At 43.6% G+C, this 25922-nt stretch overlaps 2 protein-coding genes across 2 annotated transcripts in view; one reads left to right on the top strand and one right to left on the bottom strand.

The window, feature by feature from the left end:
* Positions 1–25511, top strand: part of LOC115189725 (tetraspanin-8) — a 40431-nt gene extending 14920 nt beyond the window's left edge. The window contains exons 4-13 of the mRNA XM_029748264.1: positions 1003–1151; positions 1632–1694; positions 1896–2012; positions 16839–16895; positions 17076–17192; positions 18436–18510; positions 21526–21588; positions 23632–23670; positions 24052–24114; positions 24511–25511. Of these exons, the coding sequence (XP_029604124.1) occupies positions 1071–1151; positions 1632–1694; positions 1896–2012; positions 16839–16895; positions 17076–17192; positions 18436–18510; positions 21526–21588; positions 23632–23670; positions 24052–24114; positions 24511–24579 (744 nt within the window). The 5' untranslated portion in view covers positions 1003–1070 and the 3' untranslated portion in view covers positions 24580–25511. The remainder of the gene's footprint in view (positions 1–1002; positions 1152–1631; positions 1695–1895; positions 2013–16838; positions 16896–17075; positions 17193–18435; positions 18511–21525; positions 21589–23631; positions 23671–24051; positions 24115–24510) is intronic.
* The window catches only part of LOC115189731 (leucine-rich repeat-containing G-protein coupled receptor 5), a 653393-nt gene that overhangs the window by 282507 nt on the left and 344964 nt on the right, over positions 1–25922 (bottom strand). The gene's annotated exons all lie outside the window — the stretch shown is intronic.

The following is a 25922-nucleotide window of genomic DNA, read 5'->3' as shown; positions in this document are numbered from 1 at the left end:
TGAGGTCTTATTAACCAGGACCGGCCGGGGGAGTGGGCGGCGTTCGTGCCCTGGGCAGAGATGGCCCAGAACTCGCTCCGCCACTCCTCTACTATCCTCTGCCCTTTCCAGTGCGTACTGGGGTACCAGCCGGTTCTGGCGCCATGGCATCAGAGTCAGATCGAGGCTCCTGCGGTGGACAACTGGTTCAGGCACACGGAGGAGACAAGCGACGCCGCTCATATTCACCTCCAGCGGGCAGTGCTTCACCAGAAAGCCAGCGCAGACCATCACCGCAGTGAGGTCGGGTCTGGCTCTCGACCCGAATCCTGCCCCTCCGCCTGCCCTGCCGGAAGCTGGGGCCGCGGTTTGTGGGGCCATTTAAAGTCCTGAGGAGACTGAACGAGGTTAGTTACAGGTTACAACTTCCCCCCGATTACCGTATTAACCCCCTCGTTCCATGTGTCTCTCCTCAATCCGGTGGTGGCTGGCCCACTCCAGGAGTCTGAGGTGCGGGAGGTTCCCTCTGGACATCAAGGGGGGCCCCAGCGTATTCCTTTCGCTCCATACTGGATTCAATGCGTCGGGCGAGGGGCCTTCAGTACCACGTGGAGTGGGAGGGGTAGGTCCGGAGGAGAGATGCTGGGTTCCGGTGGAGGACGTGTTGGACCCTTCAATGGTGCGGGAGTTTCTCCGTCCGGATCGCCCTGCATCTTGCCCTCCGGGTTGCCGAAGTCGGTTCCTCTCCTTGTCCGGGCGACATTCGGCGGTCGACGTCACCGGTCTTCTAGCCATCGCCAATCCACTTTTAATTTTCCATTTGTTTTGTCTTGTTTTCTCACACACCTGGTTTACATTTCCATCATTACTTGTCGTGTATTTAACCCTCTGTTAAATACAGAGGGTTAAATGGTATGAAGAGTACATCCCATTGCACACAAATGGAAGAGATTTGGTACCAGGACTGACGGTACTGCAAACCATTAAGTTATTTTCTAACAGGATGTGGTTTTATATGATCAGTTAAGTTTTCCTGCCCAACGCTTCACCGGGGGCAAACTACCTGCCCTCCAGGACACCTACAGCAACCAATGTCACAGAAAGACAAAAATAATCATCAAGGACAGCAACCACCTGAGCCACTGCCTGTTCACCCCGCTACCATCCAGAAGGTGAGGTCAGTACAGGTGCATCAAAGCTGGGACCGAGAGAGTGAAAAACAGCTTCTATCTCAAGGCCATCAGACTGTTAAACAGCCATCACTAACTCAGAGGGGCTGCTGCCTACATACAGACTCAAATCACTGGCCACAATAATGGTATCACTAGTCACTTTAAATAATGCCACTTTAAAATTGTTTAGATATCCTAAATTACTCATCTCATATGTATATACTGTATTTTATACCATCTACTGCATCTTGCCTATGTCGAATGGCCAGTTCCACAGAGGGGCTGGTTCAATTGTAGTTCCTCAGAGTTGCCACCAGATGTAGCTAGTGTGTTTTTTGTGATTCTTTGAAATGAATCCACATTCATGTTGAGTTGATATGCAACAAGACCTGTTCCTTCAATCCCAGTGACAATGAAATGCACAACTTTCTAAAGATGATTCTAGATAAAGCACTCATTTCATCTCATTTTGTTTTCCAGATCAGTGGCTACATCATTCTTGGTGTCTCCATCTACCTCAAAGTGAGCAGAAATGGAAACGTGGTAAGGAAATGTCCAGTACAACATTACATAAAAGCCCTCTTTGCACAGTAAAAATAACACATGCATACCCATCACCTTGATACAAATGGATCCAATCATCAAGACCTAAAATGGTTACAGAACACCTGCAGCATATCTTAGTAAATATAAATATTTAGATGTTGTAATATCTACATGTAACTGTCTGTCCCCCTACCTCAGATAATGGATGAGGAAGTGCCGTTTGACCTGCTGATAGCTGCTGGTGTCATCATCATGGTACTGGGCTTCCTGGGCTGCTGGGGAGCCATTAAGGAAAACCGATGCATGCTCATTCTGGTGAGGGGAAACACACTTCCTTACAACGGCCAACCCTCACATTTACATTTAAAATGATACATTATTGTACACTGCATAGGATAATGCTGTCCCAATAGCCAACCGCTGAAGCACCAAACACATTCAGTAGAGGCGGGAGGCAGCCACAGTCAGCCGCAGGTTAGCAGTCAGCTGCTTCCCAAATTGCACCTCATTACCTTTATAGTGCTCTACTTTTGACCAGGTCCATAGGGCTCTGGTCAAAAGTAGTGCACTATCTACAGTGCATTGAGAAAGTATTCAGACCCCTTGACTTTTTCCATATTTTGTTACGTTACAGCCATATTTAAAAAAAATATTAAATCGTTTTTACCCTCAATCTACACACTTTCGCATAATGAAAAAGCAAAAACTGGTTTCGAGATTTTTGCTAGATTATTAAAAATAAAAAACTGATATGACAAGAATCCTTTACTCAGTACTTTGTTGGAACGCCATCGGCAGCGATTACAGCCTTGAGTCTTCTTGGGTATGACGCTACAAGCTTGGCACACCTGTTTTTAGGGAGTTTCTCCCATTCTTCTCTGCAGATCCTCTCAAGCTCTGTCAGGTTGGATGGGGAGCGTCGCTGCACAGCTATTTTCAGATCTCTCCAGAGATGTTCAAGTCCGGAATCTGGCTGGGCCACTCAAGGACATTCAGAAACTTGTCACGAAGCCATTCCTGTGTTGTCTTGGCTGTGTGCTTAGGGTTGTTGTCCTGTTGGAAGGTGAATCTTCACACGAGTCTGAGGTCCGCAGCGCTCGGGAGCAGATTTTCATCAAGGATCTCTCTGTACTTTGCTCTGTTCATCTTTGCCTCGATCCTGACTAGTCTCCCAGTCCCTGCCGCTGAAAAACATCCCACCACCATGCTTCACCGTAGGGATGGTACCAGGTTTTCTCCAGACGTGGAGCTTGGCATTCGGGCCAAAGAGTTCAATCTTGGTTTCATCAGACCAGAGAATCTTGTTTCTCATGGTCTGAGAGTCTTCAGGTGCCAAGACTCCAAGCCGGCTGTCATGTGCCTTGTACTGAGGGTTGGTCTCCGTCTGGCCACTCTAGCATAAAGGCCTGATTGGTGGAGTGCTGCAGAGATGGTTGTCCTTCCGGAAGGTTCTCCCAGCTCCACAGAGGACCTCTGGAGCTCTGTCAGAGTGACCATCAGGTTCTTGGTCACCTCCCTGACCAAGACCCTTCTCCCCTGATTGCTCAGTTTGGCCGGTTGGCCAGCTCAAAGAAAGTACTGGTGGTTCCAAACTTCTTCCATTTAAGAATGATGGGGGCCACTGTGTTCATGGACCTTCAACGCTGCAGAATTTTTTGGGGTACCGTACCCCAGATCTGTGCCTCGACACAATCCTGTCTTGGAGCTCTACGGACAATTCCTTTGACCTCATGACTTGGTTTTTGCTCTGACGTGCACTGTCAACTGTGAAACCTTATATAGACAGATCTTGCTGTTCCAAATCATGTCCAATTAATTCAATTTACCACAGGTGGACTCCAATCAAGTTGTAGAAACATCTCAAGGATGATCACTGGAAACAGGATGCACCTGAGCTCAATTTTGAGTATCATAGCAAAGGGTCTGAATACTTATGTAAATAAGATGTTTCTGCAACAAAATATATATATACATTAACAAACATTTCTAAAAACCTGTTCACTTTGTCATTATGGGGTATTGTGTGTAGATACATGAAAAACATTAAATGAATCCATTTTATAATAAGGCTGTAACATAACAAAAAGTCCAGTGGTCGGAATACTTTACAAATGTGTGTCATTTGGGCTGAAATGCCTGTAAAGGGAAGAGGAGCAGCAGGGGGAGGTCTTGTTATTTGTCCCATAGTAGGTCAGTGGTGTTTTAATCTTCATGTTTAGGGTGTGGTTTGGCCCCTGTGGGTTAGTGGCTTGTCACATAGTAGGTCAGTGGTGTTTTAATCTTCATGTTTAGGGTGTGGTTTGGCCTCTGTGGGTTAGTGGCTTGTCACATAGTAGGCCAGTCATGTTTTAATCTTCATGTTAAGGGTGTGGTTTGGCCTCTGTGGGTTAGTGGCTTTAGAAATGTTCTGTGACACTTTCACTCAGTGGACCTTTAGTTCTAGGATCTCACAAAACCAGTCTCTTCATATACAGTGGGGGGAAAAAAGTATTTGATCCCCTGCGGATTTTGTACATTTGCCCACTTACAAAGAAATGATCAGTCTATAATTTTAATAGTAGATTTATTTGAACAGTGTGAGACGGAATAACAACTAAATATCCTGAAAAACGCATCTCAAAAATGTTATAAAATGATTTGCATTTTAATGAGGGAAATAAGTATTTGACCCCTCTGCAAAACATGACTTAGTACTTGGTGGCAAAACCCTTGTTGGCAATCACAGAGGTCAGACGTTTCTTGTAGTTGGCCACCAGGTTTGCACACATCTCAGGAGGGATTTTGTCCCACTCCTCTTTGCAGATCTTCTCCAAGTCATTTAGGTTTCGAGGCTGACGTTTGGCAACTCGAACCTTCAGCTCCCTCCACAGATTTTCAATGGGATTCAGGTCTGGAGACTGGCTAGGCCACTGCAGGACCTTAATGTGCTTCTTCTTGAGCCACTCCTTTGTTGCCTTGGCCATGTGTTTTGGGTCATTGTCATGCTGGAATACCCATCCACGACCCATTTTCAATGCCCTGGCTGAGGGAAGGAGGTTCTCACCCAAGATTTGACGGTACATGGCCCCGTCCATCGTCCCTTTGATGCGGTGAAGTTGTCCTGTCCCCTTAGCAGAAAAACACCCCCAAAGCATAATGTTTCCACCTCCATTTTTGACGGTGGAGATGGTGTTCTTGGGGTCATAGGCAGCATTCCTCCTCCTCCAAACACGGCGAGTTGAGTTGATGTCAAAGAGCTCCATTTTGGTCTCATCTGACCACAACACTTTCACCAGTTGTCCTCTGAGTCATTCAGATGTTCATTGGCAGACTTCAGACGGGCCTGTATATGTATTCTTGAGCAGGGGGACCTTGCGGGCGCTGCAGGATTTCAGTCCTTCACGGCGTAGTGTGTTACCAATTGTTTTCTTGGTGACTATGGTCCCAGCTGCCTTGAGATCATTGACAAGATCCTACCGTGTAGTTCTGGGCTGATTCCTCACCGTTCTCATGATCATTGCAACTCCACGAGGTGTGATCTTGCATGGAGCCACAGGTCGAGGGATATTGACAGTTCTATTGTATTTCTTCCATTTGTGAAAAATGCATCAAATGTTGTCACCTTCTCACCATGCTGCTTGGCGATGGTCTTGTAGCCCATTCCAGCCTTGTGTAGGTCTACAATCTTGTCTCTGACATCCTTGGAGAGCTCTTTGGTCTTGGCCATGGTGCAGAGTTTGGAATCTGATTGATTGCTTCTTAGGACATTTGTCTTTTTTACAGTTAACAAGCTGCGGTTAGGAGCACTCCCTTTAAGAGTGTGCTCCTAATCTCAGCTCGTTACCTGTATAAAAGACACCTGGGAGCCAGAAATCTTTTAGATTGAGAGGGGTCAAATACTTATTTCCCTCATTAAAATGCAAATCAATTTATAACATTTTTGACATGCGTTTTTCTGGATATTTTTGTTGTTATTCTGTCTCTCACTGTTCAAATAAACCTACCATTAAAATTATAGACTGATCCTTTCTTTGTCAGTGGGCAAACGTACAAAATCAGCAGGGGATCATATACTTTTTTCCCCCACTGTACAAGCAGTAATAATGTATTCCAAGTTTTCACTTCCTGAATTGACTGACTTCAATTCAAATTGACCGCAATCATGACTTGATGTAAAGGTGGCTTTGACATATCCAATACTGCATGCATGAATGATAAACATGTACTTGATACCGAATGTCAGTATTGGGGTTCAATTCCAGTCAATTTAGGAAGTCAAATTCCAATTCTCTTCAACGAGGAACATTTGGAATGGAATTTGGTTTGCTTTGTGAATTGACTGGACTTGAAATGGAATGGACCCCCAACCTGCTGAACATCACCGCATTGGATCATGGCAGCTTGTTAGCCTTGATAATGTAGTTCATTAGCAGTAGGTACAGCTTGTTAACCTTGATAATGTAGTTCATTAGCAGTAGGTACAGCTTGTTAACCTTGATAATGTAGTTCATTAGCAGTAGGTACAGCTTGTTAGCCTTGATAATGTAGTTCATTAGCAGTAGGTACAGCTTGTTAACCTTGACAATGTAGTTCATTAGCAGTAGGTACAGCTTGTTAGCCTTGAAAATGTAATTCATTAGCAGTAGGTACAGGTTGGGAGCCTTGATAATGTATTTCATTAGCAGTAGGTACAGCTTGTTAGCCTTGATAATGTAGTTCATTAGCAGTAGGTACAGCTTGTTAACCTTGATAATGTAGTTCATTAGCAGTAGGTACAGCTTGTTAACCTTGATAATGTAGTTCATTAGCAGTAGGTACAGGTTGGGAGCCTTGATAATGTATTTCATTAGCAGTAGGTACAGCTTGTTAGCCTTGATAATGTAGTTAATTGGCAGTAGGCGTAATTAGTCGATTGGATTCAGATGATAATTGTTACTTGCTGATTACTCTGATGAATGAGCCAGTAGAGGACTTGCCTTCACCTATATGGTCATTTAAAATATCCAAGACGGCCTAGATCACGTGTCAAACTCATTCCACGGAGGGCCGAGTGTCTGCATATTTTCGCTCCTCCCTTGTACTTGATGAAGGTCGCTAATTAGGAAGGAAGTCCCCTCACCTGGTTGTCGAGGGCTTAACAATTAAAACCAGCAGACACAAGGCCCTCCATGGAATGAGTTGGATACCCCTGGCCTAGGTACTAGAGGTTGATTTGGAATTCATCCCTTTGCCAAATCAAGCCCTTACACCAGAACTTTCCAATCAATCTAATGAAGGAAAATAGCCTATTGTTCTTCAGAAGGCAGGTGATGAGGACCATACAGAAAGCATCTTACATTTACATAAGTCATTTAGCAGACGCTCTTATCCAGAGCGACTTACAAATTGCTGCATTCACCAGTGGAACAAGCACTTTACAATAGTACATCTATATCTTTTTTTGGGGGGGTGGGGGGGTTAGAAGGATTACTTTATCCTATCCCAGGTATTCCTTAAAGAGGTGGGGTTTCAGGTGTCTCCGGAAGGTGGTGATTGACTCCGCTGTCCTGGCGTCGTGAGGGAGCTTGTTCCACCATTGGGGTGCCAGAGCAGCGAACAGTTTTGACTGGGCTGAGCGGGAACTGTGCTTCCGCAGAGGTAGGGAGGCGAGCAGGCCAGAGGTGGATGAACGCAGTGCCCTTCTTTGGGTGTCGGGACTGATCAGAGCCTGAAGGTACAGAGGTGCCGTTCCCCTCACAGCTCCGTAGGCAAGCACCATGGTCTTGTAGCAGATGCGAGCTTCAACTGGAAGCCAGTGGAGTGTGCGGAGGAGCGGGGTGACGTGAGAGAACTTGGGAAAGTTGAACACCAGACGGGCTGCGGCGTTCTGGATGAGTTGTAGGGGTTTAATGGCTGATAAGAGAATTATCTAATAAAGTAAATGAATCAAGAAACCATGATGAAATATTAGTCATAGAGCAGGGTTAATGAATAATCAATGTAATGATCAATGTAGGGATCGATTAGTCTGATTAATTCATGAAAGTCCAGGAACCACTGGAGAGGGAAAGAAATGTGTGTATGCCATTAGGAGGGACAGCAGGAGACAGATGGTCAAGGGAGTAAAAGCTTCAAAGAGTTCCTAACCTTGAGGGTAAAGAACAGGCTGAGCTCTGGATAGTGATAAACAAGTGTGTGAAGTCTATGGGGGTTGCAGGTCACCAACGGATTGTGTGTAAATGCATGTGCGTAAGTAAGCAAGAACTATATAACGACTGTTTTGTTATCCTGACCTCAGAACATTCTCATGAATAAAGCTACAGAAACCTTGCCTAATTATTTGAACCCATTGTCTTACAAACCTTGGGTATTAGTCAAGGCGAATTGATTATTGATTATTATCATCAAGATATTAAATTCTTTTAACAATGGCACAGGCAGGGAGCCCCGCCAACAGCGTGTTGCAGTAATCCAGACGGGAGATGACAAGTGCCTGGATTAGGACCTGCGCCGCTTCCTGTGTAAGGCAGGGTCATACTCTGCGAATGTTGTAGAGCATGAACCTACAGGATCTGGTCACCGCCTTGATGTTAGCGGAGAACGACAGGGTGTTGTCCAGGGTCACGCCAAGGCTCTTAGCACTCTGGGAGGAGGACACAATGGAGTTGTCAACTGTGATGGTGAGATCATGGAACGGGCATTCCTTCCCCGGGAGGAAGAGCAGCTCCGTCTTGCCGAGGTTCAGCTTGAGGTGGTGATCCGCGAATCGCGGAGATGCGATTCGCCACCTGGTTATCAGAAGGGGGAAAGGAGAAGATTAATTGTGTCGTCTGCATAGCAATGATAGGAGAGACCATGTGAGGATATGACAGAGCCAAGTGACTTGGTGTATAGCGAGAATAGGAGAGGGCCTAGAACTGAGCCCTGGGGGACACCAGAGGTGAGAGCACGTGGTGCGGAGAAGGATTCTCGCCACACCACCTGGTAGGAGCGACCTGTTAGGTAGGACGCAATCCAAGAGTGAGCCGCGTCGGAGATGCCCAACTCGGAGAGGGTGGAGAGGAGGATCTGATGGTTCACAGTATCAAAGGCAGCAGATAGGTCTAGAAGGATGAGAGCAGAGGAGAGAGAGTTAGCTTTAGCAGTGCGGAGAGCCTCCGTGACACAGTGAAGAGCAGTCTCAGTTGAATGACCAGTCTTGAAACCTGACTGATTTGGATCAAGAAGGTCATTCTGAGAGAGATAGCAAGAGAGCTGGCCAAGGACGGCACGCTCAAGAGTCTTCAGGGCATGATCCAAACTATTTGCCCAGGGTATCAAATAAAATCAAATTGTATTAGTCACATGCTCCGAATACAACAGGTGTAGACCTTACAGTGAAATGCTTACTTACGAGCCCCTAACCAACAGTGCAGTTTAAAAAAATACGAATGAGAATAAGAGATAAAAATAACATGTAATTAAAAAGGAGCAGTAAAAATTAACAATATATACAGGGGGGTGCCGGTACAGAGTCAAGGTCCGGGGGCACCGGTTAGTTGAGGTAGTATGTACATGTACAATTGAAGTTGGACGTTTACATACACTTAGTTTGGAGTCATTAAAACTCGTTTTTCAACCACTACTCCACAAATTTCTTCTTAACCTCTCTCGGGTATGTGGGACGATTTCGTCCCACCTACGTAACAGCTACTGAAATTCCAGTGGCGCGATTTTTGAATCGTTAGAAATACTATTACTTCAATTTCTCAAACATATGACTATTTTACAGCTATTTAAAGACAAGAATCTCGTTAATCTAACCCCACTGTCCGATTTCAAAAAGGCTTTACAACGAAAGCAAAACATTAGATTATGTCAGCAGAGTGCCCAGCCAGAAAAAATCATACAGCCATTTTTCAAGCTAGCATATCATGTCACATAAACCCAAACCACAGCTAAATGCAGCACTAACCTTTGATGATCTTCATCAGATGACACACCTAGGACATTGTGTTATACAATACATGCATGTCTGTTCAATCAAGTTCATATTTATATCAAAAAACAGCTTTTTGCATTAGCATGTGACGTTCAGAAAAAGCATAACCCCCGCAAACTTCCGGAGAATTTACTAACAGTTTGCTAAATTACTCACGATAAACGTTCACAAAAAGCATAACAATTATTTTAAGAATTATAGATACATTACTCCTCTATGCACTCGATATGTCCGATTTTAAAATAGCTTTTCGGATGAAGCACATTTTGCAATAATCTAAGTACATAGCCCGGCATTACAGGGCTAGCTATTTAGATACCCACCCAGGTCAGCCTCCACCAAAATCACATTTCCTATAAGAAAAATGTTCTTACCTTGCTTGTTCTTCATCAGAATACACTGCCAGGACTTCTACTTCAATAACAAATGTTGGTTTGGTCCCAAATAATCCATCGTTATATCCAAACAGCGACGTTTTGTTCGTGAGTTCTAGAATGCTTCTTCACGGTCTCGCGCATGGCGCATTGGCGTGTCAAAAATGTCTAAATATTCCATTACCGTACTTCGAAGCATGTCAACCGCTGTTTAAAACCAATTTTTATGCCATTCAACTCGTAGATTAGTGATAATATTCCGACCGGGAGTATGCATTGAGCCTAAACAGCCGAATAAAATTTCTCCTCAGAAGCGACTCATGCACGCGCATCATTCAAAGGTCCTCGGAGCAGCCACTTACAAAAGGTGATAATGTGTTTCAGCCTGAGGCTCCCTCGTAAACCTTCAGGTTTTTCGCGGGCTCTGAGAGCCTATCGGAGCCCTGGGAATTGTCACGTTACAGCTAAGATCCTTACTTTTCAATAAAAAGATGCAAGACGCACGACTCCTTGTCAGACAGGGTACTTCCTGCTTGAAACCTTGTCAGGTTTTTGCCTGCCATAGGAGTTCTGTTATACTCACAGACACCATTCAAACAGTTTTAGAAAATTCAGAGTGTTTTCTATCCAAACCTGAACAATAATATGCATATTCTAGCTTCTGAGTTGGTGTAGGAGGCAGTTAAAAATGGGAACATATTTTTTCCAAAATTCTCAATACTGCCCCCTAGCCCAGACAGGTTTTAACAAACTATAGTTTTGGCAAGTCGGTTAGGACATCTACTTTGTGCATGACACAAGTAATTTTTCCAACAATTGTTTACAGACTTATAATTCACTGTATCACAATTCCAGTGCATCAGAAGTTTACATACACCAAGTTGACTGTGCCTTTAAACAGCTTGGAAAATACCAGAAAATTATGTCATGGCTTTGGAAGCTTCTGTTAGGCTAATTTACATCATTTGAGTCAATTGGAGGTGTACCTGTGGATGTATTTAAAGGCCTACCTTCTAATTCAGTGCCTCTTTGCTTGACATCATGGGAAAATCAAAAGAAATCAGCAAAGACCTAAGTCTGGTTCATCCTTGGGAGCAATTTCCAAATGCCTGAAGGTACCACGTTCATCTGTACAAACAATGGTATGCAAGTATAAACACCATGGGACCACGCAGCCGTCAATCCGCTCAGGAAGGAGAAACGTTCTGTCTCCTAGAGATGAACGTACTTTGGTGCGAAAACTGCAAATCAATCCCAGAACAACAGAAAAGGACCTTGTGAAGATGTTGGAGGAAACAGGTACAAAAGTATCTATATCCACAGTAAACGAGTCCTATATCAACATAACCTGAAAGACCGCTCAGCAAGGAAGAAGCCACTGCTCCAAAACCGCCATTAAAAAGCCAGACTACGGTTTGGAACTGCACATGGGGACAAAGATTGTACTTTTTGGAGAAATGTCCTCCGGTCTGAGGAAACAAAAATAGAATGGTTTGGCCATAATGACCATCATTATGTTTGGAGGAAAAAGGGGGAGGCTTGCAACCCGAAGAACACATCCCAACCGTGAAGCACGGGGGTGGCAGCATCATGTTGTGGGGGTGCTTTGCTGCAGGATGGACTGGTGCACTTCACAAAATACGTGGCATCATGAGGAAGGAAAATGATGTGGATATATTGAAGCAACATCTCAAGACATCAGTCAGGAAGTTAAAGCTTGGTCGCAAATGGGTCTTCCAAATGGACAATGACCTCAAGCATACTTCCAAAGTTATGGCTTAAGGACAACAAAGTCAAGGTATTGGAGTGGCCATCACAAAACCCTGACCTCAATCCTATAGAACATTTGTAGGCAGAATTGAAAAGCGTGTGCGAGCAAGGAGGCCTACAAACCTGACACAGTTACACAAGCTCTGTCAGGAGGAATGGCCCAAATTCACCCAACTTATTGTGGGAAGCTTGTGGATGGCTACCCGAAACGTTTGACCCAAGTTAAACAATTTAAAAGCAATGCTACCATATACTAATTGAGTGAATGTAAACCTCTGACCCACTGGGAATGTGATGAAAGAAATAAAAGCTGAAATAAATCATTCTCTCTACTATTATTCTGACATTTCACATTCTTAAAATTAAGTGGTGATCCTAACTGACCTAGGACAGGGAATTTTTACTAGGATTAAATGTCAGGAATTGTGAAAAACTGAGTTTAAATGAATTTGGCTTAGGTGCATGTAAACTTCCGACTTCAACTGTAGGTAGAGTTAAAGTGACTATGCATAGATGACAACAGAGAGTGGCAGTGGTGTGGAGAGGGGATGGGGGCAATGTAAATAGTTTGGGTAGCCATTTGACTAGATGTTCAGGAGTCTTACTGCTTTGGAGTAGAAGCTGTTTAGAAGGCTCTTGGATCTAGACTTGGCGCTCCGGTACCGCTTGCCATGTGGTAGCCGAGAGAATAGTCCATGATTAGGGTGGCTGGGGTCTGACAATTTTCAGGGCCTTCCTATTACACCGCCTGGTATAGAGGTCCTGGATGGCAGGAAGCTTGGCACCAGTGATTTACTGGGCCGTTCGCACTACCCTCTGTAGTGCCCTGTGGTCGGAGGCTGAGCAGTTGCCATACCAGGCAGTGATGCAACCAGTCAGGATGCTCTCGATGGTGCAGCTGTAGAACCTTTTGAGGCTATGAGGACCCATGCTTTTTCACTTTCCTAAGGGGGAAAAAATGTGGTTGTGCCCGCTACACGACTGTCATTGGACCATGTTAGTTTGTTGGTGATGTGTCCACATCACCAAAAAGGAACTTGAAGGAACCAAGGAACTTACAGCTCTCAACCTGCTCCAAAGCAGTCCCGTTGATGAGAATGGGGGCGTGCTCTGTCCTCTTTTTCCTGTAGTCCACAATCATCTCCTTTGTCTTGATCACGTTGAGGGAGAGGTTGTTGTCCTGGCACCACACGCCAGGTCTCTGACCTCCTCCCTATAGGCTATCTTGTTGTTGTCGGTGATCAGTCCTACCACTGTTGTGTCAATGACAAATGTAATGATGGTGTTGGAGTAGTGATCAGGGAGTACAGGAGGGGACTGAGCACACACCCCTGAGGGGCCCCTGTGTTGAGGATCAGCGTGGCGGATGTGTTGTTATCTACCCTTACCACCTCGAGGTGGCCCGTCAGGAAGTCCAGGATCCAGTTGCAGAGGGAGGTGTTAAGTCCCAGGGTCCTTAGCTTAGTGATGATTTTTGAAGGTACTATGGTGTTGAACGCTGAGCTGTGGTGAATAAATAGCATTCTCACATAGGTGTTCCTTTTGTCCAGGTGGGAAAGGGCAGTGTGGAGTGCAATAGAGTCTGCATCATCTGTGGATCTGTTGGGGCAGTATGCATATTGGAGTGGGTCTAGGGTTTCTGGGATGATGGTGTTGATGTGAGCCATGACCAGCCTTTCAAAGACACTTTCGTGTCCTTGGGCACAGGCACTATGGTGGTCTGCTTAAAACATGTTGGTATTACAGACTCGGACAGGGAGAGGTTGAAAATGTCAGTGAAGACACTTGCTAGTTGGTCAGCGCATGCTCGCAGTACACGTCCTGGTAATCCGTCTGGCCCTGCGGTCTTGTGAATGTTGACCTGTCTAAAGGTCTTACTCACATCGGCTGCAGAGAGATTGATCACAGTCTTCCGGTACAGCTGGTGCTCTCATGCATGTTTCAGTGTTATTTGCCTCGAAGCGAGCATAGAAGTAGTTTAGCTCGTCCGGTAGGCTCGTGTCACCTGGCAGCTCTCAGCTGTGCTTCCCTTTGTAGTCTGTAATGGTTTGCAGGCCCTGCCACATCCAACGAGCGTCAGAGCCGGTGTAGTACGACTCGATCTTAGTCCTGTATTGACGTTTTGCTTGTTTGATGGTTCGTCGGAGGGCATAGCAGGATTTCTTATAAGCTTCCGGGTTAGAGTAACATGAAAGCGGCAGCTCTAGCCTTTAGTTCATGCTGCCTGTAATCCATGGTTTCTGGTTGGGGTATGTACGTACGGTCACTGTGGGGACGACGTCATTGGTGCACTTATTGATGAAGCCAATGACAGATGTGGTGTACTCCTCAATGCCATTGGAGGAATCCCGGAACATATTCCAGTCTGTGCTAGCAAAACAGTCCTGTAGCTTAGCATCTGCTTCATCTGACCACTTTTTTATTGATCTAGTCACTGGTGCTTCCTGCTTTAATTTTGCTTGTAAGCAGGAATCAGGAGGATAGAATTATGGTCAGAATTGCCAAATGGAGGGTGAGAGAGAGCTTTGTATGCATCTCTGTGTGTGGAGTATAGGTGGTCTAGAGTTATGTTTCCTCTGGTTGCACATTTAACTTGTTGATATAAATTAGGTAAATCTGATTTTAGTTTCCCTGCATTAAAGTCCCCGGCTACTATGAGCGCCACCTCTGGGTGAGTGTTTTCTTGTTTGCTTATGGCAGAATACAGCTCATTCAATGCTATCTTAGTGCCAGTCTCTGACTGTGGTGGTATGTAAACAGCTACAAAGAATATAGATGAGAACTCTCTCGGTAGGTAATGTGGTCTGCAGCTTATCATGAGACACTCTACCTCAGGCGAGCAATGGCTAGAGACTTCCTTAGATATTGTGCACCAGCTGTTGTTTACAAAAATACATAGACTGCCGCCCCTTGTATTACCAGACGCCACTGTTCTATCCTGCTGGTACATCGTACAACCAGCCAGCTGTATGTTGATAGTGTCGTCGTTCAGCCACGACTCCGTGAAGCATAAGATGTTACAGTTTTTAATGTCCCGTTGGTACTTAAATCTTCCTAATAACTCGTCCATTTATTGTCCAAAGATTGCATGTTTGCGAGCAGAATTGAGGGGAGTGGGGGTTTATTCGAGCGCCTCCGTCTCCTCAGATGGCAGCCCGCCCTCCGGCCTCCCTTTCTCCGCCTCCTCTTCGCGCAGATCACTTGGGTCGGGGCCTGTTCCTGAGGGAACCGTATATCCTCCGCCTTGGGCTCATCAGTCGTGAAAGAAGAAAAAGGATTCTGCTAGTCCGTGGTGAGTAATCACAGTCCTGATGTCAAGAAGTTATTTTCGGTCATAAGAGACGGTAGTGGCAACATTATGTACAAAAATAGTAAAAACATTAATTACAAACAATAGCTGGTGGTGTTTTGGCGGTCAGTCTGCCACAGTTTCACCCTGTGCTCTGAGTAAATTGTGCCTCTCAAGCGAGAGTCAGAACTGCTTGAACTAACTTTAACTACAAACAGAGGAGGGTGTTTGCTCTGGTGTTTCACTATTTAGAAGACTGAGAGTCAGGCTTTCAGAGGAGGGTTTTTGCTGTGGTGTTTCACTATATAGAAGACTGAGAGTCAGGCTTTCAGAGGAGGGTGTTTGCTGTGGGGTCTTTATGTAGGAGACTGTTGGTGCCTGGACTGGACTGAGTAGTCAGTAACCACACCCACAGCTTTTAAATACGGGCTAGAGAGAGGGGACTGGTACGAGACTGTTGGTGCCTGGACTGAGTAGTCAGTAACCACACCCACAGCTTTTAAATACGAGCTAGAGAGAGGGGACTGGTACGAGACTGTTGGTTCCTGGGGTGGACTGAGTAGTCAGTAACCACACCCACAGCTTTTAAATACGGGCTTGTGAAAGAACCCTCACACACACGGGCAACACCAGGGTGGGTCTGGAACAGAGTAATAGGGATTAACTTAACATTGGTCTGTCACATCACATCTTGCCTGGCTGTTGGAAGGTTAGAAGATGGCTGTGAATAAGCGTATCAAGTACTTGCTCTTCCTCTTCAATGTACTGTTCTGGGTGAGTCCTATTAACCTACATGTTTTACTTTAACTATCGTGTCCTTGATTGGTTTGATGTAGGTTTTGAATCATAAATGTGTGTGTAGTTAGTGATGTGTTTGTTAGTTTAGTGATCAACTAGTAACCTAGTACTCATAGTAATCAATTTAAAAGCTATTTACATGTCTGCTATGGAAATGAGATGACATTCAAATGTCTATGGTAACAATGTGTGATCATCACATGACTAACTTTCCTTAAGCCATTGACTCTGACTCTGGAAGGTGTTGTCTTTCGATGATAGCTTAACAAGCCTTCTCAGTTCCAGGGGTTTTATTCATTAGTGCACTCCATAGCTAAATGTTTTGCAACATGAAAAATTGGGGGGGGGGGGGGGGGGGGGGGGGGGCGCTGTGTGGATATGTGGACTCATATTTGGAGTTAATCTCAATCAGAATCTCAAAGTTATTTTTTTTAATATTGAAGGGAATCTTTCAACTGTTTGAAAGCCAAAATAATCATCAAATTCATAGTCCAGTCATCACAGAACGTCTTCAACATAAAAATGTGGGTATACGCTGTTATCTCTCTAAATGATGAGCATTCATTCTTATTGCCTTCGGCAAAGTTTTTTCAATCAAATATTCAATGTGTGTAACCTGTCACTATCAGTTCTTAGACCACGGGAGATTCTCTATTTAATTTCCTGAATTCCTCGCATCCTCTCCCCTCTGGATTTCCCATGTGGTCTAGAGTTCACTGTTAACCCAGTAAAGATATCTTCATGTGGGGGCTGGATGATGCTGTATCTCCTCCATTGTGGTGGTTCAACTGTAGTTCCTCAGAGTTGCCACCTGATGTAACTAGTGTGTTGTGATTCTTTGAAATGAATCCACATTCATGTTGTTGTTATGCAACAAGACCTGTTCCTTCAATCCCAGTGACATTGAAACGCACAACTTTCTTAAGTTGATTCTAGATAAAACATTAATTTCATCTCATTTTGTTTTCCAGATCAGTGGCTGCATCATTCTTGGTGTCTCCATCTACCTCAAAGTGAGCATGAACGTGGTAAGGAAATGTCCAGTGTGACACTAAATTAATGCCAACACCATCAAAAGCCGTCTTTACACAGTAAAAATAGCAAATGTATACCCATCACCTTGAAACAAATGTATCCAGCCATATAAACCTATTTAGCACATATCTACATGTAAAATGACTGAGTAACTGTCTGTCCCCCTACCTCAGATAATGGATGAGGAAGTGCCGTTAGACCTGCTGATAGCTGCTGGTGTCATCATCATGGTACTGGGCTTCCTGGGCTGCTGGGGAGCCATTAAGGAAAACCGATGCATGCTCATTCTGGTGAGGGGAAACACACTCCATTACAATGGCCAACCCTTACATTTTACATTTAAAATGTTACATTATTGTACACTGCATAGGATAATGCTGTCCCAATAACCAACCCCTGAAGCGGTTCTAGGTTCTAACCAAACCAGTCTCTTCATATGCAGTGCATTCGAAAAGTATGAATACTTTTGTAAATAAGATTAGATTTTTTTTATAAATGAGCAAAAAATTCTAAACCTGTTTTCTTTTTGTCATTATGGGTTGTTGTATGTAGATGTTAGTGTGGAATATGTAAAGGCACTGTACCTACACAATCATTTATTAACCTTTTATACATGTCAGAGATGGCATCTCTTTACCACTGTACCTACACACAATCATTTATTAACCTTTTATACATGTCAGAGATGGCATCTCTTTTGCAAGAGTGACAATTACAAGTATATGATGATAAGGCTTTTGGTGAATCTAATGGTTTCCCAGGTCACACATCGGAATAGACTTCTATGGCCAGTTTTTCAAAATGTTTAGACTTGATCACAATAATCCAGAATCTGTAACCGGCTTTTCTGCTATCCAGGATCAGATCCATCTGGCTGTTTTTCAGCCATTTTTTTCCCCTCCAGAAAATAATTGGATAGGATCATTCTGATCCAGATGCCAAAATATCAAGATCACAGAATCCAGATTTTCAGTGCATTGAACTGGCCCACACCAATGTAATGGACAGCTTGGGGTACTACTTCACTATTACAGGGACAGAGAGATGAGTAAACTACATTAATTAAAATAAGTCAAATTTAAAATGGAGCCTGCAAATCCCTTATAAGGTGCCTCAGAAAGTATACATTGGCGGGAGGGGGTGGATAAATGTGATTTCTGTGTTTCATTTTCAATAAATGTGCAAATGTTTTAACATTTTTTACTTTGCCATTATGCCGTATTGTGCATAAATGGGTGGGGGATCTATTTAATCCATTTTGAATTCAGGCTGTAACACAAAATGTGTAAATATTATTTCGCTATCAAAAATAGCCTCATCACTACATTTGAATCCTGATTTTTTTTTAAAGGTGATGTTGGTTTACCAAATCCTTATATGAAGGATCAGAGTATACATTCAGTTTTGAAAATCCCAATTCTAACACTTTAATCTGATATGTTAAATCCAGGTAACTGTTCCCTGGCCTCAATGGGACTAACTGGACAAATAACATGTGGTGGGCATATCATGTGAGCGTTTGTTTTCTTTCAGTTCTTCATCGGGCTGCTCCTCATCTTCATCCTCCTGTTGATCGCCGGAATCCTGGGAGCTGTCGGAGAGAAGAAGGTAAGGAGGAAACACTTACTGGTTGAATCAACGTTGTTTCCACATGTCAATGAAATTACATTGAACCAATGCCTTTAGTGAGAGGTCTAATGGTTTAATATTTAATCATTTCTGCCTTACGAATTCATATTTGTTATATAAATAGGCCCTTTAAATTTTGTCTGGCTTGCCATTCCAAATAAAATTGAATATTTTTTGTTCATATAATTTAAAAAGCAGGTCACTAGGTGTAGGCAAAACCATAAACAAATAGGTAAACTGTGATATGACTAAAGAGTTAATCAGGGTGATTTTTCCACAAATAGACAGGTATTTTCCTTTCCATTGTAGCAAGATCTTATCTATTTTTCTAACTTTCTATAAAAATATATACTGAGTATGTCCACATCTCCGTCAGACCATTTAATTGGTAAACTACACGGTAATGTACAATTTGAATTTTGTTTGTGATCCAATATGTAATATAGTACACTTATCATAATTTGGTTTTAATCCAGAGAGGATAGCAAAAGTATCTAGATCGTCTATGAGGCCGTGGAGAGATTCTAATTGTGGTTTTAAAAGAAAACATGAATCATCAGTATACAATGACACCTTAGTTTTTAATCCCTTAATATTATTGTTTGATCTAATTTTAACAGCTAACATTTTGATGGCAGTAATAAGTAGATATGCCGATAGTGGACAACCTTGTTTTACTCCTCTAGATAGTTTAAAACTTTCTGAGATGTAGCCATTATTTACTATTTTACACCTAGGGTAACTATACATAACTTTAACCCATTTTATAAAAGATTCTCAAATTTAAATATTCCAGGCATTTATATATAAACTTCAGTCGTACTTTATTAAAGGCCTTTTCAAAGTCGGCTATGAAAACGAGGCCTGGTGTCCCCGATATTTCATAGTATTCTATTGTTTCCAGTACTTGTCTTATACACTGCTCAAAAAAATAAAGGGAACACTTAAACAACACAATGTAACTCCAAGTCAATCACACTTCTGTGAAATCAAACTGTCCACTTAGGAAGCAACACTGATTGACAATAAATTTCACATGCTATTGTGCAAATGGAATAGACAACAGGTGGAAATTATAGGCAATTAGCAAGACACCCCCAATAAAGGAGTGGTTCTGCAGGTGGTGACCAGAGACCACTTCTCAGTTCCTATGCTTCCTGGCTGATGTTTTGGTCACTTTTGAATGCTGGCGGTGCTTTCACTCTAGTGGTATCATGAGACGGAGTCTACAACCCACACAAGTGGCTCAGGTAGTGCAGCTCATCCAGGACGGCACATCAATGTGAGCTGTGGCAAGAAGGTTTGCTGTGCCTGTCAGCGTAGTGTCCAGAGCATGGAGGCGCTATCAGGAGACAGGCCAGTACATCAGGAGATGTGGAGGAGGCCGTAGGAGGGCAACAACCCAGCAGCAGGACCGCTACCTCCGCCTTTGTGCAAGGAGGAGCAGGAGGAGCACTGCCAGAGCCCTGCAAATGACCTCCAGCAGGCCACAAATGTGCATGTGTCTGCTCAAACGGTCAGAAACAGACTCCATGAGGGTGGTATGAGGGCCCGACATCCACAGGTGGGGGTTGTGCTTACAGCCCAACACCGTGCAGGACGTTTGGCATTTGCCAGAGAACACCAAGATTGGCAAATTCGCCACTGGCGCCCTGTGCTCTTCACAGATGAAAGCAGGTTCACACTGAGCACATGTGACAGACGTGACAGAGTCTGGAGACGCAGTGGAGAACGTTCTGCTGCCTGCAACATCCTCCAGCATGACCGGTTTGGCGGTGGGTCAGTCATGGTGTGGGGTGGCATTTTTTGGGGGGGCCGCACAGCCCTCCATGTGCTCGCCAGAGGTAGCCTGACTGCCATTAGGTACCGAGATGAGATCCTCAGACCCCTTGTGAGACCATATGCTGGTGCAGTTGGCCCTGGGTTCCTCCTAATGCAAGACAATGCTAGACCTCATGTGGCTGGAGTGTGTCAGCAGTTCCTGCAAGAGGAAGGCATTGATGCTATGGACTGGCCCGCCCGTTCCCCAGACCTGAATCCAATTGAGCACATCTGGGACATCATGTCTCGCTCCATCCACCAACGCCACGTTGCACCACAGACTGTCCAGGAGTTGGCGGATAATTTAGTCCAGGTCTGGGAGGAGATCCCTCAGGAGACCATCCGCCACCTCATCAGGAGCATGCCCAGGCGTTTTAGGGAGGTCATACAGGCACATGGAGGCCACACACACTACTGAGCCTCATTTTGACTTGTTTTAAGGACATTACATCAAAGTTGGATCAGCCTGTAGTGTGGTTTTCCACTTTAATTTTGAGTGTGACTCCAAATCCAGACCTCCATGGGTTGATAAATTGGATTTCCATTGATTATTTTTGTGTGATTTTGTTGTCAGCACATTCAACTATGTAAAGAAAAAAGTATTTAATAAGATTATTTCATTCATTCAGATCTAGGATGTGTTATTTTAGTGTTGCCTTTATTTTTTTGAGCAGTATATTATCTCCAATGTATTGTCCATGTAAAAAACCTGTCTGATTAGGATGAATAATATCTGACAATACTTTTTTAATTCTACGCGCCAAACATTTTGCTAGGATTTTTGCATCACAACACTGAAGTGTAAGAGGCATCCAATTTTTTAAATGGAATGGATCTTTATATATACTGCTTGGGTCCTGTTCCAGTAATAATGATATCAGACCTTCTTGTTGCATATCTGATAATCTACCATTTATATAGGTGTGGTTAAAACATGCTAATAACGATCCTCTGAGTATATCAAAAAAAGTTTTGTATACTTCCACTGGTATGCCATCCAGCCCTGGAGTTTTCCCAGCCTTAAAGGCTTTGATTGCATCAAGAAGTTCCTCCTCTGTATTTTGGCCTTCACATGAGTCTTTCTGTACAGATGTTAATTTTACATTATTATTATTAGGAAAAAAGCAATACAATTAGTTTCAGTAAATTGTAAATTGCCTCTTCCTGTCTCAGGTGTTGGAGGACGGGAGACTGGGGGAGCTGCTACCACTGGAGGACGAGAACTATGTAGTGAAGGTACAGTGGGGGAAAAAAGTATTTGACACCCTGCTGATTTTGTACGTTTGCCCACTGACAAAGAAAGGATCAGTCTATAATTTTAATGGTAGGTTTATTTGAACAGTGAGAGACAGAATAACAACAGAAATATCCAGAAAAACGCATGTCAAAAATATTATAAATTGATTTGCATTTTAATGAGGGAAATAAGTATTTGACCCCCTCTCAATCAGAAAGATTTCTGGCTCCCAGGTGTCTTTTATACAGGTAACGAGCTGAGATTAGGAGCACACTCTTAAAGGGAGTGCTCCTAACCGCAGCTTGTTACCTGTAAAAAAGACACCTGTCCACAGAAGCAATCAATCAATCAGATTCCAAACTCTCCACCATGGCCAAGACCAAAGAGCTCACCAAGGATGTCAGAGACAAGATTGTAGACCTACACAAGGCTGGAATGGGCTACAAGACCATCGCCAAGCAGCATGGTGAGAAGGTGACAACATTTGATGCATTTTTCACAAATGGAAGAAATACAATAGAACTGTCAATATCCCTCGACCTGGGGCTCCATGCAAGATCTCACCTCGTGGAGTTGCAATGATCATGAGAACGGTGAGGAATCAGCCCAGAACTACACGGGAGGATCTTGTCAATGATCTCAAGGCAGCTGGGACCATAGTCACCAAGAAAACAATTGACAATTGGTAACACACTACGCCGTGAAGGACTGAAATCCTGAAGCGCCCGCAAGGTCCCCCTGCTCAAGAATACATATACAGGCCCGTCTGAAGTCTGCCAATGAACATCTGAATGACTCAGAGGACAACTGGTGAAAGTGTTGTGGTCAGATGAGACCAAAATAGAGCTCTTTGACATCAACTCAACTCGCCGTGTTTGGAGGAGGAGGAATGCTGCCTATGACCCCAAGAACACCATCTCCACCGTCAAACATGGAGGTGGAAACATTATGCTTTGGGGGTGTTTTTCTGCTAAGGGGACAGGACAACTTCACCGCATCAAAGGGACGATGGACGGGGCCATGTACCGTCAAACCTTGGATGCAAACCTCCTTCCCTCAGCCAGGGCATTGAAAATGGGTCGTGGATGGGTATTCCAGCATGACAATGACCCAAAACACACGGCCAAGGCAACAAAGGAGTGGCTCAAGAAGAAGCACATTAAGGTCCTGGAGTGGCCTAGCCAGTCTCTAGACCTTAATCCCATAGAAAATCTGTGGAGGGAGCTGAAGGTTCGAGTTGCCAAACGTCAGCCTCGAAACCTTAATGACTTGGAGAAGATCTGCAAAAAGGAGTGGGACAAAATCCCTCCTGAGATGTGTGCAAACCTGGTGGCCAACTACAGGAAACGTCTGACCTCTGTGATTGCCAACAAGGGTTTTGCCACCAAGTACTAAGTCATGTTTTGCAGAGGGGTCAAATACTTATTTCCCTCATTAAAATGCAAATCATTTTATAACATTTTTGAGATGCGTTTTTCTGGATTTTTTTGTTGTTATTTCGTCTCTCACTGTTCAAATAAACCTACTATTAAAATTAGAGACTGATCATTTATTTTCCCCCACTGTACGTACCATAGATTTTCTTTATACATCATTCTCTATGTCCAATTATGGTGTCTGAACACACGGGCAATGCCGTTGAAGTACTCGCCATTTTGAAGTAGTACACTTTCTTCCTCACAAGTAAAATTAATTGGCTGATGACCTGGTTGGACATGACTCCAACAGGGCCATCAGGAGGGATCAGCCAATGAATTTGAAAGTCCCCCCCCCCCCAATTCTAAATGGACATCTCAATTGCGCCACCCATGCTTTAGGTCACTAGAGTCTTCTATCCATCTCTATGGGAGGTACCGAGATGAATCACCTGGACATAGGATGTGCCACAAACGGCACCAATTCCGTATAGTGACCTGCTTTTGAGCAGGACCATAGGGCTTTGGTCCAAAGTAGTGCACTACAAAGGGAATAGGGTGCAATTTGGGACGCAGATATGATGGTCCTGTCTTGAATTTGTGAATAATTGTTGGTTGCACACTCAGGTGTGCAAAAATGCAGGAGGACGAAAAGGGTACTCAACGGTAAGCAGAGAATCACTTATTATTAAAATACTATTTAGAAAACGGTTTTCAAGGAAGATGGCTTTACATGGTATAAAGGAAGCAAATCAATGAACGTACACTACACTGCCACTACCGCTACACTGCATTACCGCTATATTACCACTACTTTACATTACCACTACATTACAGTACCAGTACACTACCACTACCATTACACTACATTCCACTACTCTACATCAAAGTCCTGTAAACAGAACCTGTACAGGGAACTGATCTACAGCCACATGAAACCATAGAGGGTTCCAGGATGATACAACCATGAACCTCCAAGTAGCGTCTTCATACAATTAACTTGACATGGTGTTCACTAGTGTTGACTGTTTGCTTTGTCCTCCACAGCCTTGTGTCAAGATTTCCAAGAAAATCGTGCCTGGGACTGCTTTTAGTTTCGCAGTCTTGATGGTAAGAATCCAAAAGTCCAATTTCTATAACAAAGACTCTATTAATACATTATATTATGCACTGTACTGGTCATAGAAATGGAATACATTGTTATTGTTCTACTCACTGTTCAGTACTGGTCTGTTTCATCTTCACTAACTCTTACTTTATGGCTGTTATTGGCATTAAGATGGATATGTGCAATTCACTGTTCAATACTTAGTGAATGTATCCTGGTCCCAGATCTGTTGGCACCTTCTTGGCGACGCCGATGGCTGTTTGTCATTGCCAATTAACAACCTGTTGGCAAGACTGTACAAATGGATCTGGAACCAGGCTAGACACCACAAACTGATGTGGGCCTGGGCTATAGCCTGGTAGTTAATGGGTTGTGACGTACCTTTTTTTGTGTTTCAGCTCTTTGGAATGTCCCTCACCATGACCCTGTACTGCCAGATTGGGAAGAGGGACGCCAACACTACCTAATGCAGCAACACGTGATACACTTGATCTAGGGTTGTGGTCAATTTGAATTGGAAGTCATCAATTCAGGAAGTCAACTGAAATTCCAATACAATAATTGAAAAAAAAACAGGATCTATTTTCAATGATTTCTCAAACTGAAAAGCAGAAGTTATTTATTCCAAGTTTTTACATTAGCAATGTTAAATACAATTCACTTCCTCAATTGACTGACTTCAATTCAAATTGACCCCAATCATGACTTGATCAAAAGCTGACTTTGACATATCCCATACAGCATGCATTCAACATGTACTTTATACTGAAGGTCAGGGTTCAAATCCAGTCAATTCAGGAAGTACACTGAAATTCCAATTCTCTTCAATGAGGAACATGTGGAATGGAATTAGGTTTGCTTTGTGAATTGACTGGACTGGAAATGGAATGGACCCCCAACCTGCTGAACATCACTATGGACCGCATTGCATCATGTGTTTCTCGATCATATACCTGCATCAAATGATGCTCTGATTTGGGTTTCAGATCTTTGTTAAATTATGGCAGTTTCTTCACTTGTGACGTTAATTGATCCATACCTCATTGAACATGAATTTGTGTATTTAAAAAAAAAAAAAAAGTTTTAAGGGAGCTCTGTTTCATTGTCTACTGCTCTTACGTCTCTCTCTGAATTAGGGGGCTTTGCTGTCCATACACTGAACTTTGTATTATTCATGCTAAAATGTTTAACATTTTTCCCGTTATTTTGCCATCATCTGGTAGATATTAAAGTCTGACGGTAATATTGATCATGCTGTATATACATTTACCTGTTATATATTTGAGTTGTATAATATTGCAGTACATGTCAGAATGTCTTCTGTTCAAGGCCTGTGACCAAAGTCTTTATGGCTGTTCCCCTTTTTGAGTCACATCAGAAATAAAGAAGTAGTAATTCACTTGGTTTCCTCATTTGCTTCCCCGCCTCCAACCCGCCTCTTCAGAGAACAACTTTGACTCATTACTTAAACACTCTTTTCCAGCTCAGACTCATTAAGAAATCCGGTCCCATATTCATAAAGCAGTAGGAGGAGTAGGAGGGCTGATCTAGGTTCAGTTTTGTAATAGATCAGATTACATGGACGGTGGGGGGAGATCTGATCCTAGGTCAGATTACATGGACGGTGGGGGGAGATCTGTTCCTAGGTCAGCGCTCCTACTCAGAGGCTTTATGAATATGGACCCAGCTCCCTTTTACAGGTTGTTGATTCCTCAGTACTACCCATATAACCTGTATAGAATCCATCTGTATTTTGTATGTCTACGTGGGGTCATGGACTGTAACACCTTATGAATCAGGAACAGTCCTG

This window comes from Salmo trutta, unplaced genomic scaffold (assembly GCF_901001165.1).
Source record: "Salmo trutta unplaced genomic scaffold, fSalTru1.1, whole genome shotgun sequence".
NCBI lineage: Eukaryota > Metazoa > Chordata > Actinopteri > Salmoniformes > Salmonidae > Salmo > Salmo trutta.
The sequence above is the reverse complement of the archived record's forward strand: the minus strand, read 5'-3'. Positions and strand labels throughout refer to the sequence as shown.